The sequence below is a fragment of the Phyllostomus discolor genome, chromosome 12, assembly GCF_004126475.2.
Source record: "Phyllostomus discolor isolate MPI-MPIP mPhyDis1 chromosome 12, mPhyDis1.pri.v3, whole genome shotgun sequence".
NCBI classification, from domain to species: Eukaryota; Metazoa; Chordata; class Mammalia; order Chiroptera; family Phyllostomidae; genus Phyllostomus; species Phyllostomus discolor.
Window position 1 is genome coordinate 18,434,813 of NC_040914.2, and position 26,550 is coordinate 18,461,362.

General features: G+C 58.4%; 1 protein-coding gene across 1 annotated transcript; it reads left to right on the forward strand.

The window, feature by feature from the left end:
* Positions 1 to 25,463, forward strand: DHX34 (DExH-box helicase 34). Its single transcript, XM_028530219.2, has 16 exons — positions 1 to 1,008; positions 4,102 to 4,413; positions 6,702 to 6,956; positions 9,082 to 9,184; positions 10,543 to 10,760; positions 13,544 to 13,718; positions 15,484 to 15,677; positions 16,245 to 16,346; positions 17,931 to 18,170; positions 18,394 to 18,567; positions 18,937 to 19,054; positions 20,470 to 20,576; positions 23,013 to 23,300; positions 24,093 to 24,269; positions 24,473 to 24,611; positions 25,199 to 25,463. Exons 1-16 carry the CDS (start codon positions 304 to 306, stop codon positions 25,330 to 25,332), a joined length of 3,441 nt encoding a protein of 1,146 aa, XP_028386020.1. The 5' UTR covers positions 1 to 303; the 3' UTR covers positions 25,333 to 25,463.
* The last annotated feature ends 1,087 nt before the right edge of the window (positions 25,464 to 26,550 follow it).

Consider the following 26,550-nt stretch of genomic DNA (forward strand, 5'->3'; position numbering starts at 1 on the left):
CTGTTCTCTTCCCCCAAACCGTCAGGGCCTGGAAACTAGGGTGAACTCGTGTCCACCCCAGAGGTCACTGCAGGAGCCCTGAGGAGTCTATGTCACCAGCTTGATCCACCCAGACCCCTGGCCACTCACTCTGCCATCGCCTGTGCCATCCATGAGGAGGAAACTTAGCTCTTTGAAGAGAAAGAGGCCCCTTATTGCAAGCACTGGCCCCTCCCTGCAGGAAGTGGGGAGTGAATGAGAACGTTTGGTCCCGGTATTCAGAACTGAGGTCACTTTTGTGACTGCGTTGTGAATAGGTCCAGCATGCCTCCTCCCAGAACAAGGGAGCACCGGGGTCACTGGGACCGACCCCGGGCTCCGAGTGGAGAGGAGGCCCCAGAGAAGTGGGACTGGAATTGTCCAGAGACCCGGAGTCTCTTTGAGGATGCCTTCTTCCAGGATGAGGATTACATCCGCCAGGGTTCTGAGGAATGCCAGAAGTTCTGGACCTTCTTCGAACGTTTACAGAGGTTCCAGCATCTCAAGACCACCAGGAAGGAGGAGAAAGACCCTGGGCAGCCCAAGCACAGCATCCCCGCACTGGCTGACCTCCCTCGGACTTACGACCCGCGGTACCGCATCAACCTGTCTGTCCTCGGCCCCGACACTCGGGGCTCTCGGAGGCCAGGCAGGCGCCTGCCCCCAGAGAGAGTGTCCGAGTTCCGCCGAGCCCTGCTGCACTACCTGGATTTTGGCCAGAAGCAGGCGTTTGGGCGGCTGGCCAAACTGCAGCGTGAGCGGGCGGCGCTGCCCATCGCCCAATACGGGCAGCGCATCTTGAAGACACTGAAGGAGCATCAGGTGGTGGTGGTGGCAGGTGACACAGGCTGTGGCAAGTCCACTCAGGTGCCCCAGTACCTGCTGGCCGCTGGCTTTAGTCACGTGGCATGCACCCAGCCCCGGCGGATCGCCTGCATCTCACTGGCCAAGCGCGTGGGCTTTGAGAGCCTCAGTCAGTACGGCTCACAGGTGAGTGGGAGCCAACAGGATTCCAGTCTCCCCTGCGTGACCTTGGGGAGTAAGTTGCTTGCCCTTGGCAGTATCCATAAAGGATACAAAAGCACTTACCCTTTGAGCCAGCACTGATTCTTCTAGAAATTTATCTACTGATTGGCCTGGATATGGTCCACATGGTAAAGGCACTAACATCACCCAGTTCAGGCAGACCTCGTTTTACTGCACTTTGCAGATGTTGCATTTTTTCCCCAAATTGAAGGCAAGTCCCTCCACCAGCAAAAAGATTACAGTTTACTTTATTGCAATACTCGCTTTATTGGGGTGGTCTGGAAGGGACCCCGCAACATCTCTGAGGTTGACATCTCTGAGTTGTGACTGTGGCACTTTAACAGTACAAAGAAGTGGAAATGTCACGAAGGTTCATCAGTCTTTTTCCTAGGCAGCCATAAAAAAGAATGAGGTCCCATCCTGCCTCTACCACTTAGAAATTGTTATTCAAGTGAGAATGCTCCCAGCCCAGTAGAAGGCCTGTATTGTCAGTAGACAGCCCTGTGAATTTTCATAAGTTGAATATATTTGTGTGATTCGCACCCAGATTGTTTTAAAAAAAAAAGAATCAAACTCACTTGCCAGGACCGTGAGGCTCAGTCGGACGTCATCCTGCAAAGCTAAAGGTCACCAGTTCGATTCCCTTCCCAGGCAGGGCACAGGACCAGGTTGTAGATTCGGTCCCGGGTTAGATTGCATATCAGGGGCCACCCATTGATGTTTCTCTCCCTCCCTTTCTCCCCTCTGTCCAAAATTAAATAAATAAAATCTCTAAAAACATCAGACTTACCAGCACCCCAGAAATCCTTTTCCCGTTACTACTTGGAGGCCCCCAGGGTCATCACTATTCTTAGTGACAGATGATCACCTTAGTGCTAGGTTATCACACAGGAGTTACTGATAGATTATCACAGACTGTTTTTGCCTCTGCTGTTCGTAAGTGGAATTAGAAAGTATGTTCTCCTTTGTACCTGCCCCGTGTTGCTCGGTGTTGGTTGTGTGAAGTTCATCCACTGTGACCGTGTGGTCCCAGTGCTGTACAGTAGCCCGTCGTGACGGCCACGGATATCTGTCCCCTCAGCTGCTGATGGGAATTTGGAGGGTTTCCAGTTTCAGGCTCTTGTGAATGGTGCCACAGTCAGCATTTTGTTTTTTTAATTTTTAAAAAAGATTTATTTATTTATTTTTAGAGGGGGAAGGGAGGGAGAAAGAGAGAGAGAGAGAAACATTAATTTATGGTTGCTGGGGGCCGTGGCCTGCAACCCAGGCATGTGCCCTGGCTGGGAATCAAACCCAAGGCACTTTGGTTCACAGCCCGCACTCAATCCACTGAGCTACGCCAGCCAGGGCTTATTTTTTTTTAATTTTTTAAGATTTTATTTATTTATTTTTAGAGAGGCAAAGGGAGGGAGAAAGAGAAGGAGAGAAACATCAATGTGTGGTTGCCTCTCGTGCGCCCCTTACTGGGGACCCGGCCTGCAACCCAGGCCTGTGCCTCGGCTGGGAATCGACCCTGTGACACTTTGGCTCACCGGCTCCATCAGCCGGGAGCATTTTATGACACACATGCCTGTTGGGCACTCTTGGGGACTGCTTTTGTTGGGTGTATATCTAGAGGAGGGACACGACCAAACCGTTTTGCAGTGCGGTCATGCCGACGTACCCTCCCACTGGCAGCGCATCCTGCGGCATCACCAGCACTTGCTGCGGTTCACCTTTCCCATGGTAGCTTTTCTGGTGGCTGTGGGGCGGCACCACATTCTGGTTTGAGGTGCGGGTTTTCATTCTCATCTCCTTGGTGACGAAGGGCACTAAGCACCTTCTCCTGTACTTATTGGCCATTTGCAAAGCCTGTTTTGTGAAGCGTCTGTTTGAGCCTTTTCCCCATTTGTCTTTTGCATTGTCTGTCTTTTTGGTCTTGATTTACGGGCCTGTATTGGTTCTGAGTAAGAGTCCTCAGTAGCATTGATGTATTGCAAATATTGGCTCTTACTTGGTGATTTCCTTTATCTTTTAAAAAAATTTTATTTTTGCAAATACATTTTAATAAATGTGTTTGACCAGCCTACCAATATAATTGTTAAGTTTTATAGTCAATAAATACATATTTTAAAAAATGACGCAATTTTTCCCCTGGCTGGCGTAGCTCAGTGTATTGAGCTCGGGCTGCGAACCAAAGCATTGCAGGTTCGATTCCCAGTCAGGGCACATGCCTGGGTTGCAGGCCATGGCCCCCAGCAACTGCACATTGATGTTTCTCTTTCTCTCTCTTTCTCCCTCCCTTCCCTCTCTAAAAATAAATAAATAAAATCTTTAAAAAAATGACATGATTTTAACTACTTAAAATTCCTTATTTCACTCTCCTTACTCTATGATTTGCCTTTTACTTTCTGAACGGCACCCTTTGATGACAGAGTTTTCATTCAAATATAGTCCAGTCTGTCATTGCCTTTCTGTGGGTGACAATCTTGGCACTGTTGAAGAACTCTTTGCCTACTTTAAGGTCATGAAGATGTTCCATGTTTTTTCCTAGTAACTCTTACGTTTAGCACTGTAATTCGCCTGAAACCAACATGTGTGCACGTGTGTGCTGTGAAGTCCCACACTTTAGCTGTTGCCTTCGATGAGCGCCCTCAGTCCTCCCGCCTGTGCAGTGAGAATGAGACTAACTCCCACTGCCCTATGGCGGTTGTGTGAACTCAGTGGGTTGATATACATGAAGCATTTATAACCACTGGTGTACACAGCGAGGCCTCTAGGAAAAGCTATTATTAGTATTATAATTACTTAGTGTCATACACCAGGCTCTGCCCCAAATGATTTATGCGCATTAGCACATAAAACCCTCACAGGAGAGAGCAGTACATGTCTGGGGGATGGAACTGCTTGCCCAGTCGATGGCCAGGAGCGGCACGGGTGGGATTTGCACCTAAGCGTGTCGGGCCCCAGAGTCTGAGGCGGGGACCTTTGTTCAGATTTTATTTTGGGCAGGGGCCAGGGGCTGGTGCCCTGGTCTAGGGCCCTCTGCTGACCGCCCTCCCCCCATCCCCCACCCAGGTCGGCTACCAGATCCGCTTTGAGAGCACGCGCTCAGCAGCCACCAAGGTTGTGTTCCTGACGGTGGGGCTGCTCCTGAGGCAGATCCAGCGGGAGCCCAGCCTGCCCCAGTACCAGGTCCTGATCGTGGACGAAGTCCACGAGCGCCACCTCCACAACGACTTCCTCCTGGGCGTCCTCCGGCGCCTGCTGCCCCAGCGGCCTGACCTCAAGGTCATCCTCATGTCAGCCACCATCAACATCTCGCTCTTCTCCAGCTACTTCGACAATGCCCCCGTGGTGCAGGTGCCCGGGAGGCTCTTCCCCATCACGGTCAGTGCTCCTGCTCCCCACCCCCAGGCCTCCCGCCTGGTCTCTGGCCAGACCTGGGCCTGTTCATTCTCTGCAGCTCTGCTTCCCATCCCTTCAATTAAGGATATTCTCACTCTGCCTTTTCTAAAGCTGCTATTTCTGAGCATTTATATGTACTGGGAAGAGTGGTATTTATCAGAAGAGACCTAAAAATGTAAAGGCTCAAAAATTTTTTAAAAGATTTTATCTATTTATTTTTAGACAGGGGAAGGGAGGGAGAAAGAGAGGGAGAGAAACATCAATGTGTGGTTACCCCTTGAGCACCCCCTACTGGGGACCTGACCTGCAACCCAGGCATGTGCTCTGATTGGGAATCAAACCCGTGACCTTTTGGTTCGCAGGCTGGCACTCAATCCACTAAGCCACACCAGCCAGGGCAAGGTTCACATTTTAACAGTCCGTCTGGTCCAGTTTAATGTGAACTCAGTTCCATGCGGTCATTCAGGGACCCAGGCTCACTCTTTCTCATTGCTCTCCCACCTCGTAGGGCAGGGTTTCTCAGACTCAGCATTGTTGACATTTTGTGCTGGGTGATTACTAGTTGTGGGGGCTGCCCTGTGTGTTGTGGCATCATTAGCAGCATTCCTGGCTTCTACTTACTAGATGCTAGTAGCAGCCTCCTTCTCCAGGTGTGATAACCAAATATGTCTCCAGATGTTGCCAGATGTTCCTGGAAGCACCACACTGGGTAAGAAGCACTGTCCTAGGTGTCCTGCTCTGTGTGGTCAGGGTTTGTGGGAAGAGGGAAGGAGCCAAAGTCCAGGGAAAGTCCAGTTTGTTTTGAAGCTGGACATGGTCGTGTAGATGCTTCCATTCTTATTTCTGAGCCCCACGTAGCTGCAAGGGAGGCTGGAAATATTGCCCCCACCCTCTCTCTCAGTGACTGTGCCGAGGAAGACAAGCAGACTTTATGGGGACCACCATGGGTCTCCCACATCACTTGTCATACCCCATCTCATCCTATCCTCACAGCAGCCCCGGGGGCAGGCCTGACTCCACAGCCCTTCATTACGTTTCATTCACCCCCACCTGAGTGCAACTCTTGCTGAAGAAGCTGAAATCCAGAGGCAGGCCTTTTAGGTGAAAGAAAGGGAGTTTGATATTCATGAAAAATCTTTTTTTTTTAGGTCCTCTCATAGTTTGCTGTACCCAAAGCTAGGCAGAAATTCTTTTAGCATCCCAACTCTTAGTCCTGAACTTTCAGTCAGCAACTTCTGTCCTGAACTCTCCCCGTTTCTCAACCTGTTTGCTAGAGCCTCCATATAGTTTTTGTCCATAATAGTAACAATGACTGTCACAGCTAACATGTATCAAGTGTATACTCTGTGCTCCCTAGTTAACAAACAAGGGCCCATGCGAGTCCCTTGCCACAGCCCCAGTAGCCTGTGCCACAGATTACTGCCATGGAGGTAGAAGTGAAGCTCAGAGATGTGAAGTCACTGGCTCCCAGGATGACTTACTGGTGGCAGAGCCGGGACTTGAATTCTGCTCATAGACACACAGGCCCTGTCCCAGAAGGCTTCTGTGTGCTCTTCCAGATCTCCTTCCCCCGCTCCCACCTTCCTGTCTTCCCTGGGCGGGGGGCCTGTGGGGACAGTGCTAATGGGCCCTCTGCCCTCTGGCTTCCTGCTGGCCAGCGGGGAAGGCAGGCAGTTCCCTGCTCTGGCCAGGTGGCTCAGCTGGTTGGAGCATTGTCTTATAACTGAAGGGTCACCGGTTCGATTCCCAGTCAGGGCACATGCCTGGGTTGCAGGCCAGGTCCCCAGTAGGGGGCACATGAGAGAGGCAGCCACACATTGATGTTTCTCAACCTCTTTTCCTCTTTCCCTTCCCCTCTCTCTAAAAGTACATAAAATCTTTAAAAAAAAAAAGGGGGCGGGGAGAATAAGGGTACTTTCTGAAAAAGGATTTCTAGGTTTTTAATCCTCACTGCACCCCTAAAATTCTCTTGTTGAAGTTACCCTGTAAACACGAATGCACACATCATGTGAACAGCTCAATTAATTTTCACCAATTAAATACCTGTATGCAGCCAGCACCCACATGAAGAAACATCAGACCTTGCCAGCACCCTGGAAGCCTCCCAGTTTCCTGGATCCCTTGTGCTTTGCGCGTGTCCTCCTCACCTGGCTGAGCATGCAGCCGGCCGCCCACCTGCCCAATTGGTCTTCTCTGCCAGCTGTGGCCCCGTCCCCGCTGCTCTGAGCTGAAGTGACCTGGGCGCTCACACCCTGGCTGTCCCCTCACAGGTCGTGTACCAGCCGGTTGAGGCGGAGCCGACCGTGTCCAAGTCGGAGAAGCTGGACCCGAGGCCCTTCCTGAGGGTGCTCCAGGCCATTGACAACAAGTACCCACCCGAGGAGCGGGGCGACCTCCTCGTCTTCCTCAGCGGCATGGCGGAGATCAGTGCCGTGCTCGAGGCCGCCCAGACCTACGCCAGCCACACCCAGCGCTGGGTGGTGTTGCCGCTGCACAGCGCCCTCTCGGTGGCCGACCAGGACAAGGTATGGCAAGCAGCTGGGCAGGGTGGGGGTCTGGCTGTGCGTGTGGAGGGGGGCAGGGTTGGAGGGGCGTGAGGCCATGAATGCAGGGCTACGGGCTGCACAGGGGCTGCTCACATCGTTTGGGCGGGGGGTCTGTGCTTGGGTGGGCTCCCTTGGTGAGGTGGGAGGCGTTGAGCTTAGCAGTGAAGGACCAGGAGGGTTTGGAGTAAGACAAGAAGGAGGAAGGCAGTCCAGGCGCGCGGACCAGCTTGAGCAAAGGGCTGGAGGGGGAAGCGGTGGGTGGGGCGTGGGGAAAGGTGAAGAGAGCATGTGGCTGGAATGGCGCGGGACCAGGAGAGAGGCCTTTGGGTCACTGTATTAGTATTGTTGTGCAACGGATCACCCCCAAACTTAGCAACTTAGGGCAATAAGCACTCATCACTCACGTAGTTTCTATAGATCAGGAGTTTGGGAGGGGCTTAGCTGGGGTCCTAGCTCAGGGTCTCTCAGGAGGATGTAGTCAGCTGGGGCTGGGGGCCTCCGTTCCTCTCCATGTGGGCATCTCTGGGGGGCTGCTTGAGTGTCCTTGCCGCATGGTGGCTGGTTGTCCCCAAGAGACCAATACAGCAACCACAACGTCTTCTATGGCCTGGCCTTGGACGTCACAGCCCATCATCTCTGCAGGGTCCTTTAGTTAGGCCAGCGCGCCCTATTTGCTGCGAAGGTGCCAGATGAGGATGAGCGTCCTGGGAGGAGACTTTCTGGGACTGTCCTAGAGGCTGACTACGTGGTCACCTCCGGAAAATCCCCGGCAGGCCACCGGCATTGCTTATCAATGAAGATATGGCCTGAGCACCTACTTGGTGTCTCCCCAGGGCTCAGGGGACACACTGGGGGCCGAGATGTGGCCCTTCCCCTGAAGTGGCTGCTGGTCTGTCGGGGGAGACGGATGAACAGCTGACAGCATTATAAATGGTCGAGGAAGGCTCCTGAACTCAGAGCATAATCTTGGTGGATTGAGGAAGGGCTTCCTGGAAGAAGGGGCTTTCAAAACTGAGAGCTGAGAAAGCCTAGCCTAAGCAGGGGGTGGGGAGCAGAGTGGAGCATGTGCCGGGAGTGGCCGGAGTTCTGGCTGCGGCTGACCTCATTTAGTCCTCCCTGCCAGGTCCCGTGGCCCCTGTCATTCCTGCTTACCAGTGCAGAAGCCGAGGTGCTGGCACAAGGTCAAAGTCACGCAAGTGGCAGAGCCAGGCTGTGGACCTCAGTGATTGGCACCAGAACCCACGCTCTTGACTAGAGGTTGGCGACTTTTTGTGAAGTCCGCCAGGGAGTCCGCATTTGTAGATTCTGCAGGTCAAGTGTCTCTATCACAGTGAGTCTGCTGTCACACAGTGGGACAGCAGCTGTGCACCGACCAGGTGAGGCTGTGTGCCATTACCTGCTTTTGGTCCCCAGGCCTTGTCACTGCCCCCTAAGCCACCAGGCTTGACTGTCTCTTTGGTCCAAAAGAAGGGCTTGTGCAAAGGGCCTGGTGTGAGAGAAAGACGGGGCAGCTGGGCAGCTCCGTACAGGGCAGCTGGGGTCCGAGTTATGAAGGGGAAGCCAGGAGAGATGGGCCTGGAGAGGAGCGCAGGGTTAGACCACAGTGCCTGGGCCTTGTCCTGAGCACACCGGGGAGCCCTGGGAGGGCTCTGAGCAAGGTGGGCAGTGCCGGTCTGTGCTTCAGTAGATGCCTCTGCTGCGAGGGAAGGGTGCCCTGGAGGGAGTAAGTGTGGAGGCCGGAGACCCAGGAGGAAGCTGGAAGCATCTGGAGGGAAAGGAGGGGCCTGGACTGGGGCAGGGGCAGTGGGTTTGGGGAGGAGGGTGTGAAATCAGGAAATGTTCACCATGTTCGGGTGTGTCTGGAGCAGGGACGGCGGGGAGGGGTGTGGAGGAGGACCCAGGGCAGCCCAGAGTCTGGTCCAGAATGATGAGCCACCTCTGAGGAGGAGACTTGAGGGGGCAAGAGTTTGGGGGGAGACACTGCTCTGGTTTAGCCCTATGGGTGTGAGACACCCAGGGGATGTCCAGGAGACCCCTGGACACACAGCTGACAAGGGCTGAGTTACATGCTCCCCTCCCATCTCACCTCCTTACTTTCCCCCAGGTGTTTGATGTGGCGCCCCCTGGAGTCCGGAAATGCATCCTCTCCACCAACATCGCTGAGACCTCCGTCACCATCGATGGGATCCGCTTTGTAGTAGATTCAGGTAAGGCTGCCCCCAGCCACCCTGACGACCCAGGGGAAGAGTGTGACTTGGAGGTGCGCAGGCGTGGCCAGACCAGAGCCAGGGAGTAGGTGGCATTTAGGGCTGTGCAGCAGTGGCAACGCCTTGGTCTCTCTCAGACATTCTGGCTTGCCCTGGCCTCAGGGCCTTGACACCTACGACTGCCCTGCCTCGAGCTGTCTTCCTCCGGGTGTCACAGGGCTCACTCGTTCATCCCCCGTTCATTCCAGGGCCTGCATGAGTGTCTGCCCTTTCGAGGCCCACCTTGTCCACCTGATCCAAACAGCCTCTCCCTTATCTTGCACGCTTGCTTTCCTAAAGGAGCTTTGCTTTTCTGCCTGGTGTGGGCATCAGATTTTAGATCTGGTGATCTCTTTATGGTCTGCCTTCTCGAATCGACTGTTCTCTGGAAAGTCAGCGGAGCAGAGTGGTTAGGGGATGCTGGAGACAGCCTGGCCAGTGTGACCACCGCGCGTGTCAGTCTGTTCATTTGTAAAGGATGGTGCTCCCTCGGTGGGGGGATGAGCTGCGTGGATGCACTGGGGCACTCAGGATGGGGCCTGGCACAGAGTGAACGCTCAGAGTTGCACCCGGGATGCCCAAGATAAAATGTTCCATAATTTTATGTACCATTAAGAAAATTTTAAAATGCTATGCATTAAACATGGACATGCCATGGATTTAAAAATACATCAGCCCTGGCTGGTGTGGCTCAGTGGATTGAGTATAGTCTGTGAACCAAAGGGTCACTGGTTCGATTCCCAGTCAGGGCACATGCCTGGGTTGCGGACCAGGTTCCCAGTAGGGGACACATGAGAGGCAACTGCACATTGATGTTTTTTTTCCTCTTTTTCTCTCTCCCTTCCCCTCTCCAAAAATAAATAAATAAAGTCTTTTAAAAAGTAAAATACATCAGGGACAATACTATATGAAAACAGGTTGGTCTTAGAACTGATGAAATAGGGTGTTGGTTCAGCCCCTGGAGACCAGGGACCTCGTTTTGTCCACAGCTGGACCCCGAGGGCTGAGTGCAATGCCTGACACACAGTAAGTTCTTCATAATGTGTGTCAACTGTCTGAACCCCTGTACATATAAACGGAGGCCTGAGAAAATAAATGAGAAGATGTGTGCGTGAGGAGATAAGATGCCATTAACGGAATGGCAGGGCTGGGTCCAGAGCAAGCAGTGGGCAGGGGCCAAGTTCATGGCACAGAGAGTCTGAGGTGTCTGAGGGTGAAGGGCTGGGGCCAGGGCCAGGCGTGGGCAGGGCCCATGTGGCTGTTGCACACGGACACCCCCTCCCCCGCCCCTCACCCCCATTCGCTCTCCCCCCACCCAGGGAAGGTGAAGGAGATGAGCTACGACCCCCAGGCCAAACTGCAGCGGCTGCAGGAGTTCTGGATAAGCCAGGCCAGCGCCGAGCAGCGCAAGGGCCGCGCGGGCCGCACGGGGCCTGGCGTCTGCTTCCGCCTCTACGCTGAGTCGGACTACGACGCCTTTGCCCCCTACGCTGTCCCAGAGATTCGAAGGGTAGCCCTGGACACGCTGGTGCTGCAGGTGAGGCGGGGGCAGGGAGGGCGCTGGTTCCTGAGGCTGGTGCCTGGGGTGATGGGGGGAGCGGGAGGGGGGGTGGTGGGCAGTGTTTAGAGGGGACGAGTCCCAGGGCTCAGGGCCAGGGAGGGTGGAGCTGGACAGGCCCCTGAGGGGCACTGGGCCCTTCCAAATGCCAGATCCCACATCAAGGGGGCAGTTGTTGCCCAGATGCACAGGGCCATGGGGAGAACCAAGGGTCACAGGAGGAAGAACAGGGTCACGGGCAGACTGAGTCAGAGTGCTTTCAGCCACCACAGAAAACCAGTCAGGAAGTGGCTGTCACAGTAAAACTGGGGCTTCTCTGGTCCTGCGGTGGCACAGCTCACGTCTCAGCCCTGAGTCTCACTCAGCTCAGGCAGGCTCGCCCGCCCAGAACTGTCGCTCCCAGGTTGGCGGGCAGCTTCCTTTACTCGGGGCCAGGCCCCTGCCCTCTCCTGGCCCCGTCATGTCCCCGGGGGTGTCCGAGGGGTGTCTGCATCGTCGTCAGCCATCCAGCAGGAGGGAAGGAGCGTGGGTTGGGGGCTTCACGGGTCAGGTCCGCGGGTGGCGTGCCTCCCTTCCTCTCCCCCGGCCAGAGCTCTGTCCCCGCCACATCTCCCTGCAGGGGGCCCGGGCGCGTGAGTGGCACAACCCAGCCCCTTGCTATGGGTGCCACATGCCAATAGTTCCTATTTGTTTGAGTGTATTTCTTATAAATCTGGTTGTGACCCACCTCATGGAGTTTCTGACCTGCATGACCTGCTGTTGGAAAAACACTGACTTAAACAAGAAGGAAAAAGGGCCAGTTTTATACATGCCCAGAAGGCCCCAGAGACAGGGCCTTCCTGGGCTTGGTTGTTTAAATGGCTCCATGGTGTCATCAAGGACCCGGGCCTTTCTGTCTTTGCAACCTCAGCTCATCAGTGGCTCTCCTGATGATAATGACCATAACGACGCTGATGACAAAAAGCACTGACCTAGTACTCGCTGGGGGCTGGGCTGTACCCCAAGGGTTTTACGTACGTAACTGTTTTAATCCTCACGAAAACTCTCTGGGGCAGGTAATCTTGTTTCGATGTATGGACAAAGAAGTGGATGCAGAGAAAGGTTAGGTACCTTGACCCAGGTCACACAGTTGGCAGAGCCCAATTCCCCCTGAGGCTGTCCGGCCCCAGGCCTGCCTCTGGAACGCCGTCTGGCTCCGACAGCCGTGGGTACCACCTCCTCCTCCTCCGCCCTCCAGAGACCGAGGCAGCCAGCTGCCCCTCTCTGTGGGTCTGTTTTAAGGCCACGGGAACCTTTCCCAGAAGCACTCTGGCCAATTTCCCAACCTGTCTTGTTGGCAGAATTGGGTCATCTGCGTCCACTCTGGGACCTGTGATTGCCCAGGGTGTGGCATTGCCAGACTGACTGTGACACTGATTCTCAGCCCCAGCTACACCAGGAGGGCTTATACCAGGAGAGCTTACAAAAAATCCACCTCCCACCCAGAGCTTTTGTTTGTTTATTTTTTTAAAGATTGCATTTTGTTTTTAGAGAGAGAGAAAGAGAGGGAGAGAGAAACATCAATGTGTGGTTGCCTCTTGCACGCCCCCTTCTGGGGACCTGGCCCACAACCCAGGCATGTACCCTGACTGGGAATTGAATCTTATGACCCTTTGGTTTGCAGGCTGGCACTCAATCCACTGAGCCACACCAGCCAGGGCCAGAGCTTTTAATTTAGAGGTATTTTAATGGGGAGTGGGTGATCTCCCAGATAACATCAGGGTTTGGTGGACGGCCAGATGTCTGGTGGCCTCCAGATCAGGGCCAGGTGAGCAGGTCCCCTCCCTGGGAGACTTGGGCTGAGGCCCTGGGCTCTCTGAGCTTTCTTCTGGCTCTCTCCTAGTCTCATGAGTTGCCATGCAGGCCTGGTGATGCGTGTCTGTTTCGCTTCACTCTCCCACCACCCGATGCCCCTCTGGCCTCTGAATTCATGGGGATTCTTTGGTTGAAAACAAGAGAAACCCAGCTCAAAGTCTTGTAAGCAGGAAGGAGGATTTTATGGATTTGCATATCCATTTTGCGGGGAGGTCTAGCTTAGGAACAATTAAGGATTTCTCCATCTGCGGTGGGTAGGCTAATTTCCAGGCAATGGAAGAATAACCACAGTGTCTCTGAGCTTCTGTCCTGGCCCCGCACAACCAGAGAGGATGCTGGAATTTCTCTCTCCCAGCTCCAGCTTGCAGAGTCCCAGGGAAGGATTCTCATTGGGCCAGCTCAGGTCATGTGCTCATTCCTTAGCCAATCACTATGACCAGGGGCTGAGGAACCTTGCTTGGTCCAGCTTAGAGCATACGCCCATGCCATGGCCAGGGTCTGGGAGAAAAAGTGCTGGCCAGACAGACAGTGGCCTTCCTCCCCTGCCTCTGTACAGTGGGCCTTGATATTGTTTATTTTTTCTAGATTTTATTTATTTAGTTTTAGAGAGAGGGGAAGAGAGGGAGAAAGAGAGGGAGGGAAACATCAATGTGTGGTTGCTTCTTGTGTGCCCCCTACTGGGGGTGGGGAGACCTGGCCTGCAACCCAGGCATGTGCCCTACTGGGAATCGAACTGGCGACCCTTTGGTTCACAAGCCCGCTTTTGTTCTCAGTCCACTGAGCTACACCAGTCAGTTGCTGACATTGGGGGTTTTCGAGTTTCATGAGTTTGTGATCTGTGAGCCCTCTCAGGGCTGCACAGCGGCTCATGTGTCCCCCATTCCCGGGGGCTTTGGCTTTCATTCCAGATGAAGAGCATGAGCGTGGGAGACCCCAGGACCTTCCCCTTCATCGAGCCCCCACCACCAGCCAGCCTGGAAACGGCCATCCGCTACCTCCGGGACCAGGGGGCCCTGGACAGCTCAGAGGCCCTCACCCCCATCGGGTCCCTGCTGGCCCAGCTGCCTGTGGATGTCGTGATTGGTGAGGACAACCCCCCCTTGGGGTGACCCTTGGGGCACCGGGTGGGTGCAGGGCACTGCTTGCCCCCTGGTGTCTGGTGGACAAGCCTGCTCCTTCTCCCGGCCTGTTCCTTCCTTCACAAGGTCCCCTGTGCGGGACTGTGCTCCAGGCGCCAGGGAGACGGGGGCAAACAAACAGGCATCTCTCTGCACAGCCCGTCCCAGCTCCGCCCTGGTGCTGCCCTTTGCGGTCAGTGGCAGGGATTTCAGAACTCTCTCTCTTCCCCATTCGGGGTCAGCTCTGCCCTCCTGAGGAGCGCACTGACTCGCTGACTCAGGCCCTTCATCCTGCCTGATTCTCCTGACTCAGGACATTCCAGCTGCACCAACAGCCCGCAGCCCACAGAGCAGTCCCAGTGGGGCCCGGCCCCGCAGTGCCATTTCCCCGGGACGATGCTCACAGAACTTCTGTGTGAACCTCGTTCACGCTGCGTCCTTGCGCCGCACTGGGGCTTCGGCGCGGGCAGGAGTCGGAGACCGCTGCCTCTGAGGCTGCGTTCCCCGTGTGCCGGTGAAAGGCTTTAGGGACCTGGTATCATTTCATTCGCACATAGTGAGGGCAGCGCCTCGGGCCCCCCTCTGTACTGATGAGGAAACTGAGGCTTGGTGGGGGTGCGGGGGAGGCACAGGTCTGTGCCCCAGGGAGCAGGATGAGCCTGCCTCAGAGCCCGGAGTTGTCAGGGCGCTACGTGTGCGTCAGGCACATCACCTGCCACCTCCCACGGGGGAGGCACGGGTGGCGCTCACCGTCCACGATGAAGTGAGGCTCAGAGAGAGGCTGGGGCCCACTCGCCCAGGGTGCTGCAGGGGGCAGAGCCGGGAGGCACTCCCCAGGCGGTCCCCTGATCACCGCTGGTCCCGCCCTGCCAGGCGGTGGACACAGGTGGCCCAGTGCTGGGCGGCTCTGGGCCCAGATGGCTCGGTCACCGGCCGGGCACTATTAGCGCCTCGCAGGGTGAAACACGGTCATCCTCACAGCAGGTGGACGCCGTTGTCACCCCCGTCACAGACAGGGACATTGAGGCAAAGAGGATGGGGACTCGCCCGAGGTGACAGAGCTAGGGGCCTGGGACAGACTTGTTTCACTACTTGCCTTTATGTAACAAGGCTACATGTTTGGCAGGAACTTTCTGGAAAGGCAGTCAGTGGGGCCCATGGGGATGAGTCAGACACGTGACGTACAAGCCACTAACCACAGGGCAGGGGGAACAGCCTGAGCATTGGAAATGTGTTTTCACCTCGCTGTGACACTGTTCCTCCTGCTTCCCTTCCTTCTCTGTCCTTCCTGTCCCCTGCCGCCTTCCTCTCCCCTGCCTCCCTCTTCATCTTCCCCTGCCTCTCCGTGTCCAATTACATAAAGTCGGCAGGACAGGATTCCTTCTGAGACAGGTGGGAAAGCCAGCACCTGCTGTGTGCCAGGTAGGCCGGGCTATAGCTGGCATGGCGTCCTGTCCTGGGGGTGGATGGAGGCCCGTGGCAGATCAGAGTTGGTGCCGGGAAGAACAGAGAGCCTGGCACATGGGGAGGGCATGGTGGGGAGCCAGTCGTGAAGAGAAAAGCAGTAGCCAGTGCCTAGGTGGTGCTCACCACGTGCCCGCCCAAGATGGGGAAATGGAGGCCTTGCCCAAGGTCACATGACCGGAAGGCATAGTCTGCCCATCTGGCTGCAGAGACCCTTCGTGGGTGGCCTGGAGGGAGGGAGGCTCAGGTCGCTGCCCGCCCCCCAGGGAAGATGCTCATCCTGGGCTCCATGTTCCACCTGGCGGAGCCCGTGCTCACCATTGCGGCCGCCCTCAGCGTCCAGTCGCCCTTCACCCGCAGCGCCCAGAGCAACCTGGAGTGTGCGGCTGCGCGGCGGCCCCTGGAGAGTGACCAGGGCGACCCCTTCACGCTCTTCAATGTCTTCAACACCTGGGTGCAGGTGAGGCTGGTGGCGGGGCCACACCTGTCTGTCCGTCCTTCTGCATAGGGTCAGGGCCTACCTGAGGCTCTGGCTCCTCATCATGCCCCCCACCCCAGCCCTCGGACCCCAGCATCCTTGGACCAGCCAGTCAGAGCTCAGGCTGGAGGGGCCCCTGGGTTTCTAAAGTACTGGTTAAAACCAGTGCCGTCAAGAGAAATTCCAGATTATCCCGAAACGTGTTCCCTGAGCCCCCACTCTGGGCCTGGCCCTGTGCCGGGCAGTGCCGGGGACCCCGCCCTCCTGGGGCTCATAGTCCAGTGCAGGAAGCCAGATGTGTCGCTACACAGTGACCACCCAGGATGGGCTGAGTGAGTGGGAGGGGGTGTCTGAGCCAGTGTGGTCTGGGAGGGCTTCCTGTAGGAAGGGGGCAGTGGCACTGAGACCTGGAAGAAGGAAGGAAGCTGGTGTCAGGGAGGGCCGACAGGGCTCCCACCTGCCTTGCATCCTCCCAGAGGCTGGTGTTCAGACCCACGCTGGGGTGGTCTCGGTGGGAGGCCCTGCCACCTTGTGTCTGCCTCCGCTCAGGTGAAATCTGAACGGGGCGGAAACTCACGGAAGTGGTGCCGCCGCCGGGGCATAGAGGAGCACCGGCTGTATGAGATGGCCAACCTGCGGCGCCAGTTCAAGGTGAGGCTCAGGGCGTGGGCAGGGGCAGCCCCACCCAGGTGGACGAGGAGGCCGGGGGTGGGGGAGGCAGAGCGAGTGCCCCCAGCACACCCCAGAGCGCAGAGTGAGCGGGACCCTGCCCTGCACGCACCTCCCCCACCATCGATGACCAGGCGAGTGGGTGGAAATCCAGGAGGGCTCCCAGGGGTGGAGTATAGGGCCAGCTGTCCTGTGCCACATCCTCAGGAGCAGCCGCGGCTTCTGGAGCAGGGGGCTGAGCTGGTTGCACCCGAGGGCCAAGTGCTGGGCGGCAGTGCAGGGCAGTGGTTGGAGCTGCTGCATCTGAACCCGATGTCCCAGCAGCAAATCCCAGCTCTGCCGTTTGCTGGCCTTGCAACCCTGGGCAAGTGGCTGTGGGCCCCTCAGGGCCTCGGCTCCGCCCCCGAAACCCGGAAGGTAACACACCCACCTCAGACGGCTGGTGGGGCTTCCAGGAGTTAGTGTATGGAGGAGGGCCCGCAGGTGATCTCTTGCCAGGGTCCGCCGTGTTATTCTCATCGCGTGGCCCTGCCCCTCGCTGGTGCCACTGATACTCCGTGCTCATCCTTCCCCTCGAGAATGAGAAGGTCCCGTCATACGTCTCAGTGGTCTCGTGTGTGCCGTGGGGTGGAAATGAAATGCAAGCGCCCCTGGGGTGACCCGTTCCCTTTGGTGGCAGGTGGGCAGATGGAGACCCAGAGTGGGCAGTCACCTGACCAAGGCGTCTCACACAATTTCAGGGGGTCCCCATGTCGGGGACCAGCAACATCCTGACCATTCTCACGTCTTTCAGCCTCTGTGGCTTCCTAGAGTTGCGGTTCAACCTTGGGTGGGACCCAGACACCGCTCCCTCTCTCTCACCCTGTCTCTCTCTTACACACACACACACACACACACACACGCATGTTCTACGTCCTTCGTTTGTTGGGGTTCAGGGAGAAACAGAGGGTCCAGCCCAGCGAGGTCAGCAAAGGCCCCTTTCACAAAGCTGCGTGCAGGGGGGAGGGCTGGGCGCCCCGATGCTCATCTGAATCCCCCAGGGTCTGTTAAACCCGGGATCCTGACCCCACTGAAGCTCTGAGTCTGTCTTCTGGGAAGGGGCCCAGCACTTGGCATTTTCACACCTTCCGTGTCCCAGACACTGCTGCTGGCTGGAGGACCACCCTCTGAAACACCCACAGCGCTGGGACAGGCCGAGGCCTGACCAGAGCCGTGACAGGCAGGAGCCCAGGGAAGACCCTGGGGGATGGCCACGGCCCCTCCCCTCCTCCCGTCTCTCGCCTGTCCCCAGCCCAGGCGTTCATTGGCCAAGAGGAGCGACACCGCACTCTCCTGGGGCGGCCGTCCGTGTCCCCACGGTGCAAAATTGCTCTCATCTGGCGCATTTCAGCCCCCGGCAGCCCTGGCAGGGAGTGTCCCCATTTTGCACTGGAGAAAAATTGTGGCTCAGAAGGGTGACATCGCCTGCCAGCAAGGGCAGGACCCACACTTGAACCCTCGTCTAGGTCCAGAGCCTGCCTGCTCGGTCTGCCCTGTGCCCCTCACTTGGGCCCCATCTGCCCCCAGGAGCTGCTGGAGGACCACGGGCTGCTGGCTGGGGCCCAGGCCCTGAAGCCGGGGGACAGCTACAGCCGGCTGCAGCAGCGCCGGGAGCGCCGGGCGCTGCACCAGCTGAAGCGGCAGCACGAGGAGGGCGGGGCGCGCAGGCGCAAGGTGCTGCGGCTGCAGGAGGAGCAGGAGGGTGGCTCCAGTGACGAGGACCGGGGCACAGCTGCCCGGGGGGCCGGCAACAACGTGGACATCCAGGTGGGGCACCACAGGGCTGTCTGGGGCCTGGGGCGGGCAGTGGCAGAGTTGACCGCAGCAAGGGCAGCACCCTGTCCTGGGGGTCGGAGGGGACACGGCCCTGCCCTCACTCGGGGGACAGGTGTCTGTGCAGAGGACCTGGCCCTGGCAGTTGGCAGGGCCCCTTGAGTCCAGGTGTCCTAGTACAAACCCCTTGGGACCCACTGCCCTGCGTTCCCGCCAGGATGTGAAGTTCAAGCTGCGGCACAACCTGGAGCAGCTGCAGGCCGCTGCCAGTTCGGCCCAGGCGCTGACGCGGGACCAGCTGGCTCTGCTGAAGCTGGTGCTGGGCCGGGGCCTCTACCCGCAGCTCGCCGTCCCCGACCCGTTCAACGGGGGCCGCAAAGACTCTGACCAGGTGTGCCCCCTTCCCGCTCCCATCCCCGTGTACCTATGTTGCCCGTTAGTCTGGCATCCGGTCCCCAAACCCGCTCTGTGCTGGGGACATGGCCTTGACTGAAGCAGCCCTGGCCCTGCCCTCGCAGGGGCACAGTGCAGACGCATGACCCAGGGGTCGGGGCTGTGGTGGGGCGTGCAGAGCTGGGGGAGCACAGAGGGGCCCAGACTGGCCTGGGAGGGCTCAGCAGGGCGCCCTGAAGGGGGGACTCCTGAGCTGAGCCTCGGAGGAGGGAACCTGGCCGGGGCGAGGAGGAAGAGCATTCCGGGCAGTGGGAAGAGCATGTCCGGGGCCTCCGTGGTCACCTGGCACTGCCTTTGGCCCCTGCAGATCTTCCACACCCAGGCCAAGCAGGGCACCGTGCTGCATCCCACCTGTGTCTTCGCCAGCAGCCCCGAGGTGCTGCACCCGAAGGAGCCGGAGGCCAGGGCCGGGGAAGGGAGCCGAGGTACCATGCGCCCGAGCAGGGAGGGGCCCCTCACTGTCCCTGTTACCTCTCATTCCCCGCCACACTTTGCTGCGGCTGCTGAGATGGGACCTGCAGGCACGGCGAGGTCACCTCCACCCTGAGCCTCCCCCTCCCCGTGGTGGCCTGGGCGGACCTCAGTGCAGTGGCCATCCCCAGGGACTGAGTGTTTAACCCGTCAGGAAATCCCTCTGTGAGCTCCGAAACTCCCTGACTTCGTCCTGCCCCGGGGCCCTCCCGGCCCCCGCAGACACGGAAGGCGGAGTTCAGGCCTGGGATCTGACTGCCTTCAGTCCCGGCTGTGAAAGCTGTCTCACCCAGCGGCTGCCAGGCCGGGCTGGGCCCCAGCCCGGGCGCCCCTCAGAAGGCTTGGGGACGCAGCTCCTTTTTCTCCTCATTTGCAAATGAAACACCCTATATGAACTCAAAAAGATAAGGTTTTAATTTTATTTTTTAAAGGTTTTATTTATTTTTATAGAGAGGGAAGAGAAAGAGAAAGACAGAGAAACATCAATGTGTGGTTGCCCCACACACATCCCCTACTGATGACCTGGCCTGCAACCCAGGCATGTGCCCTGACTGGGAATTGAACCGGTGACCCTTTGGTTCACAGCCAGTGCTCAGTCCACTGAGCCACACCGGCCACAACAGGTGTTAATTTTAAACATCAAAGATAAGCCCTGGCTGGCGTAGCTCAGTGGATTGAGCGCGGGCTGCGAACCAAAGTGTCGCAGGTTCGATTCCCAGCCAGGGTACATGCCTGGGTTGCAGGCCATAACCCCCAGCAACCGCACATTGATGTTTCTCTCTCTCTCTCTCTCTCTCTCCCTCCCTTCCCTCTCTAAAAATAAATAAATAAAATATTTAAAAAAAACAAAAACAAAAAAAACATCAAAGATAGAATTGGACACTTATCATTTCTAACTGCTATAAATTACTAGTCAGTTTACCCTCTTCTCATTACATTGTCTTTATTCTTCTTTTTAATTTTGAAAATGTGTATACATCATCCAGGTAGACAAGCCCCTCACCAGCTTCTGTGGCCGCCAGCATCTGCTGCCCTTCCTTTCTGCTGGAGCATGTTAAATTATATTTCGGACATCACATCACTTAGTAATAATGATGATGATGATGATGACTGGGTTTTGGCATTACCACAATGCTGTTGTCACTCACTCCTGACAAAATTAACTTTTTCATACCTCCAAGTAGTCAAAGTCACATCCCATATAACAAAGTCTTTGAAACTAAATCGCAGGCCTTTGATCATTATGAGCGTGCCCTTCCCAGGGACGGGCAGACGGCCTTGGGGGCAGGCAGCCCTGGGAGGGGGGGCGGAAGGGGCCGGAGTGGAGGTCCTGGGCAGGGTGGGCCTGAGCCGTCCATCACCCTTTCAGACGACAGGGACAGGATGAGCAGCAGGCACCAGCTCCTCACCTTCGTGTCGCTGCTGGAGACCAACAAGCCTTACCTGGTGAACTGTGTCCGCATCCCCGCCCTCCAGGTGGGTCCCTGCCCCGCCTTCCAACTCCCAGCTGCGGTGACTGGGTCCCTGGGGCCGGGGCACAGGCTGGGGCCTGCACAGTCACCTTCCCGGCTGGCTGCCGGTGGCAGCGGCAGGCCTGGCCGGCTGCTGTCCTTCCACCCCGGCCCCACTCTGACAATTCCCTGCCTAGCGCCTGCCTTGAACCAGCGCTACTGAAGGTGCTGAGGACACAGCAGTGAACTGAACAGGACTGGTCTGGCCCGCTGGGAGCTGCCATCTAGCGGGGGAGGGCGGACCATAGCAGGAAACTAGGGCCACACTCAGTGAGGGGTTCGAGGGTGATGCGGGGTCCAGGAAATGAAAAATGGAGTGAGGAGATTAGGAGGGTGGGGTGGGGGTGAGGGTAGGGGACAGGGTCTACTGTGGAGTAAGGCCACCTGGGTGGGCCTCATGGAGAAGGTGCAGCTGAGCAAAGACCTGGAGGCAGGGAGGGAGGGAGCCTCAGGGACCCCTGGGAGAAGGGAGTCCTGCCTGGCGGCAAGTGCACAGGCCTTGAGGCACACACCCCTGGTGTGCACAGGGAGCAGCTGGAGCAGTGGGTTGGCGAGGGGAGGAATTAGGGGAGACGAGGTCAGAGATCGGAGGTCAGCGAGGCAGGTGAGACTGGGGCCAGGCTGTCCCCCCGAGGGTTTGGGGCAGAGCTGGGACAGGGTCTGATGAGGGGGGAAGCCAGGAGGCGGGAGGGGATGGTGGCCGGGCTGGGTGCGTCCAGACTGCGGCTACACTGTGTGTGCGGGCAGCCAGGGAGCAGTCCCGAGGGCAGGAGCAGCCGCACTGTGCCTGCTGCCCTGCTTGCGGTTCTGGGACTGGCTGTGACTCTCACGTTAGCTGTGGAAATGAGCTCTGGGGGGGCTGGGTTGAGGGCGGGCCATGCCACTGGCCTGAGCCATACGGTGAGTGAGTGAGTGGCTGGGCCAAAGCGCCAGCGCCACACACTGTGGGTGTCCGCTTCCCAGGACACCCTCGCTTCGACCCTGGGGAGTGTCGAGGGAAGAGAGAAACCCTCCCGAACTCAGGAGATTTCTGCCGATGCTGTGATTCCCACGGACTCCGTGGAAACTAGCTCTCAGCTGCCCAGCCACACTCATTTGCCCGTTCTCGGAGCGCCTGCCTCCCTGCGGATGCTGAGTGCGCGTCTCGGGGCTGGGGGTGTGGTCATGATCAGAAGTGATCCTGGGCTCACACACGAGTGGGGGAGCCAGACAGGGCATAGAAACAGCTCTGCAGGAGGGATCCAGGTGCTCTGGGGTGGGGCCAGGCAGTGGCCGTCAGCGGGACCTCGGGGAGGAAACGGAGGTGCGGACTGCTAGTGCGGCCTCGCCTTCCCCGCAGTTTGTTCACGGTGGGGAGCTGGAGGCAGGCCCTGCCGCTGACAGAAAGCATGTTGGGCCCCTCATTCCATTGCCCAGCCCCCAAAACACTGACCCGGGGCCAGTCCTGCCCCACCCACTCCCCTCCCCCATCCCATGGAATTTCCCCAACATGCGTTGATGGTTTTCAAACAGAAGTTGAAAGGAGTGTGTGCTGACCACTCACACCCTTCATTCCCAAGACCCTTCAAGTGACATTGGTCTTTTGCTTGATGACATATCTGTCCTCTGTCCACTCACCACCCACTTCAGTAGGTGGGTTTCCAAGTAAGTTGCCCACCTCAGCGCCCTTTGCCCCCAAACACTTCCACTGCACCTGGTAGCTAGTACCCCAGACTCTTGAGTGTATTCGAGGGCGAAGTGTACACAGAGGGACGTGGGCAAATGCTGGGGACATCATTTGATGAGGGCTGACAAGGGCGTACACGCGTGCAGCCCCAGCCTGTGCAGATGGGGCCTCCTCCCCCGGCTGTCTGCCCCCGACCCGGGAACGGCCACCCTGCTTAGAGGGTTCTCCCGTTTCACTCTCGGGTCCTGATTCGTCTGTCTCCCCAAGTGCAATGTCGGCTCCGGGGAGCGGGGGCTCAGTCTGTCCCTTTCACAGTTGTGCCTCCAGCAGCCGGAAGAGTGCCTGGCACAGAGCAGGCATGTGGCAGATGTTTGCTGATGAGGTGGTTGGATGGGTGAGGGGCGGACGGGTGCATTGGCCAGACAAGTGGATGGAGAGATGGGGGGATGGGTGGGCAGGGGTGGGTGGGCAGGGGGTAGGTGGGGAACTGATGGGTACATTGGATAGACAGGCAGATTGATGACAAGGGGGTGGGGTGGACAGGGAGATGGGTGGGCAGGGGGATGGGTGGGCAGGGGGATGGGTGGGCAGGGGGATGGGTGAACTGATGGGTACATTGAATGGACAGGGGGGCGGGTGAATGAGTGGGTGGGCAGGGACCCTGCCAGGTGAGTGCCCCTCTACGATGCGCCCTGCCTCTCACCCACTGCCTGTTTTCTGCCCCCTCTCTTCCAGTCTCTCCTGCTGTTCAGTCGGGCCCTGGACACCAATGGTGACTGCTCCCGTCTGGTGGCCGACGGCTGGCTGGAGCTCCAGCTCGCCGACACTGAAGGCGCCGTCCGGCTCCTGGCGGCTTCCCTGCGTCTCCGGGCCCGCTGGGAAAGTGCCCTGGACCAGCAGCTGGCCCATCAGGCCCGAGGGCGGGGGCAGCGGGAGGAAGAGGAAGACGAGGAGGAGGCTCCTGTCAACCGCCAGGAGGTGGCAGCGCTGAGCAGGGAGCTGCTGCAGTTCATGGCATCCAAGGTACCCACTGCGTGGGGCCGGCACCACCCTTGGCCCTCGGGGCGTCTGCCACGGGGATAAGGCTTCTGGTTCACCGACTGTGGGCACATTTGGGGGGTTTCAAACCTGGGAGGTGACAACAAACCAAGGCCACACAGATGGTAAGGGTGGGAGCCAGGGGCTGACCGTGGTGCCTGGCTCCAGAGCCCACACAGCCAGCCGTGCAGCCCTCAGTGGGCAGCTGCTCACTGAGCAGCCTGGGCATGTAGCGGGCAGGGGCACCCCACTGCAGTTAGGGCTGGTAGGACGGGGCAGGGGGGCTGTAGGGTGCTTACTCATGGAGAACAGACAGGAAGATCCGTGGGGAGCAGATGTGAAACCAACCCCCCACCTCTTAAGTGGGAGTGGGGAATTAACACTGATTTTACTACGTTTGGCAGGGGTAGGGGAGAAGGGTGCAATCCAGGATGACTTCCTGGAGGAGTGGAGGGACCCAGTGAATTGGGGAAAGAGGAAGAGGCTGACATGCTGGGGGAAGGAGGGGCAAGGTGGCCAGACTCACAGCCTGGCTGTGGTCCTACAAGTGGCAGGGAGAGGGGAGGAGCCTGGGAAGGGCAGCTGAGATGGAGGATGAAGCATCGGGGCATGCTTTAGATAAGACTCTGGTCTTGAGTGTATCTGAAACCGTGCTGTGATTAGCTTAAGCGATTGGCCCCCGGACCTGACAAGTCCAGGGGTGGACTTCAGGCACAGCTGGATCCTGGTGCTCTGATAGTGTCTCCCCTAGTCTATCTGCTGTCTTTCTCTCCCCAGGTTCCCTACAGTCTCCGGCGGCTCACGGGGCTAGAAGCTCAGAACCTCTATGTGGGACCCCAGACCATCACAACTGCCCCCAGCCTCCCTGGCCTCTTTGGCAGCTCTGCCCTATCCCCCCACCCCACCAAGGGGGGCTACGCAGTCACGGACTTCCTCACCTATAACTGCCTCACGGTGAGCATGGGCCCCACTTTGTCCCCTCACCCCCTGTCCCTGAAGATGGGATTTTAGGAGCCCCCCCAACCACATCCAACCTAGTCCAGGGCACAGTGTCAGAATGGGGCCGGTCAGCCCCAAGGGGTTCTCAGAAGGGGCCAAGGCTGGCTACTGGGGGGCAGGCCCGGGAGCAAGGCCCTGACGCGGCCTGCCCACTGCAGAGCGACACCGATCTGTACAGTGACTGCCTCCGCACCTTCTGGACCTGCCCCCACTGCGGCCTGCACATGCCCCTCACGCCCTTGGAGCGCATCGCCCACGAGAACAGCTGCCCCGACGCCCCGCGGGATGACCCTGCTGGTAAGGACGGGGCTGTGGGTGCGTCTCTCCATCCCGTGTTGTTTCCTGCGCATCCGAGCGTTTGCCGGGCGCTCTGGGGGCGGACAGTGGCCAACCCCCGGTCCCGGCTGGCGCCGTGTGCAGGCTTCATCCCAGAGACCCGGAGCCCGGGCTGCGGTGGGCTTGGAGGGACACCGAGTTCTCATTTCTGTCTGCCTGTCCCTCTGTGGTTCCTCTGTGATCCGCCACTGTGTCTCTCTGTCCCTCTGTGGCCATGTCCCTTGCTCTTTTATGTCCCACAGCTGTCTCCACCTTGACCACATCCTCTGCGTTGCCAACCAGGGGGTGACACAGTGGGCAGACCTGACACGGTGCCTGCCACACTGTGTGGACCCCACCCCAGCATAGTCTGTCTCTCCCTTGGACACAGACTAAGGACTGGCCTCTGTGTGCATGTATTAATCAAGGGAGGCTTCCTGGTGGAGGAGGCAGAGCCAGATTCCCTGAAAGGCCAGGAGAGCCTGAATCCCCTAGGTGCCTGGGATTTGGATGGGGGTGCGAGCCTGCAGCAGCATGCCCCCCTCAGCCTCCCTTCCTCTCTCCCTCAGGGGCCGAGGAAGCCACCCCTGAGCCGCAGCAGAAGACGTCAGCCCTGCAGAGGCCTTACCGCTGCGAGGCCTGTCAGAAAGACTTCCTGTTCACGCCCACGGAGGTGCTGCGGCACCGGAGGCAGCACGTGTGAGCCCAGCTGTGCTGGGAGCCCCCGGCAGGGCTGTGGACTCCCCCCAAACCTGCACCCTGGGCTCAGAACCACAGTCTGGTCCCCCCCACGCTTCCCCGTGGGGAGGGGGTGTGGATAGTCTGACACGCTGAGTCAGACCCCCGGCCTGCTCCTGTCCACCCAGAGGGGAGCAGCGGCCTGTTGGCCCTCCCCGTGGTCCGGCTCTCAGGCTGGCCCAGGGGCCCTGGGGCAGGTATGGCCCAGCAGGGACTTCAGACTGGGGGCGGGGCCTTGGTGCCCCTGCCCTCCCCCCGAGTCCGCGCTCCCGAGTCTGTGCGCACGGCCCCTGCCTCCCTGTGAACGAGGAGGCCTGCACTGGCCCGTCCACCTGTGTCACCTCAAGAGTTGGCGAGGAGTGGGTGTCGGTGTCCACGTGAGACCACGGGTGGCGCCACGGGACCCACTCCTGTACGGGCACCCGGCCGTTCCTGCTGCGGGGCCCATGGGTGGTTCCCAGCCGTCCCCTTGGGACCTTCGGCGATACTGCCTTGTCCCCGAGAAGCCCCCTGCCCTAGATGCCTCCCCTTCCCCAGCGGCTGAGGCTGGTGGCCACACCCCTCCCCCCGTCCCTACCTGGATGCAGCGGGGCTAGCGGGGCCTACCCTGCCCTCGCCTGCCTCTGTCCCCACTCAGCTCCCAGGGAGCTCATACAGTCCCCAGCTTACCCCCCGCCTCCCACAGCCTCTCCCCTGGCCCTGACCACCGCCCTGAGCCCCAGCTCCCCGCTCCCCGTGGCCGGCTGCCTCTTTGGCACTGACACTTGTAGCCTCACAGGTGTCTGGGGCATCACCCTAAGTCCCCAGAGCCCCCAGAGCTGGGTGGGACCTCCCTGGGGCAGCCCCTTCTCACTCCCACAGTTTGTAAGTGATGCTCCTTTCACTCAGCCATTTTCCATTCACACGGTTATCTCGTGCTCTCTCCCCTCACCACCCACCAACCAAGATGTTTGAGCTTTCCTTTTGGGAGTTCATGTCTCCCAAATCGGAGGCCTCTGCCCCAGCTTGGAAAGGTGCGGCTCCATTCGGCCACTTGGGCCCAAGCCCTCCGTGTCACCCCAGCCCCTCTCTCCCGCCCGCACGCACTCCTAGCCAGTCCCCTTGGCTCCCCCGTTAACAGATCCAGAGTCGGACCCCAGGCCTCTGCCGCCACCCCCCGCCCCCACTCCCAGGGACCAGGCCA

What these genes read in the sequence shown, in the direction of transcription:
- DHX34 (XM_028530219.2), top strand. Translation starts at nt 304, where the DNA reads ATGCCTCCTCCCAGAACAAGGGAGCACCGGGGTCACTGGGACCGACCC. An exon ending in TCAGTCAGTACGGCTCACAG is followed by an intron (nt 1,009 to 4,101) that starts GTGAGTGGGAGC and finishes TCCCCCACCCAG; the next exon opens with GTCGGCTACCAGATCCGCTT. An exon ending in GCCGCAAAGACTCTGACCAG is followed by an intron (nt 18,568 to 18,936) that starts GTGTGCCCCCTT and finishes TGGCCCCTGCAG; the next exon opens with ATCTTCCACACCCAGGCCAA.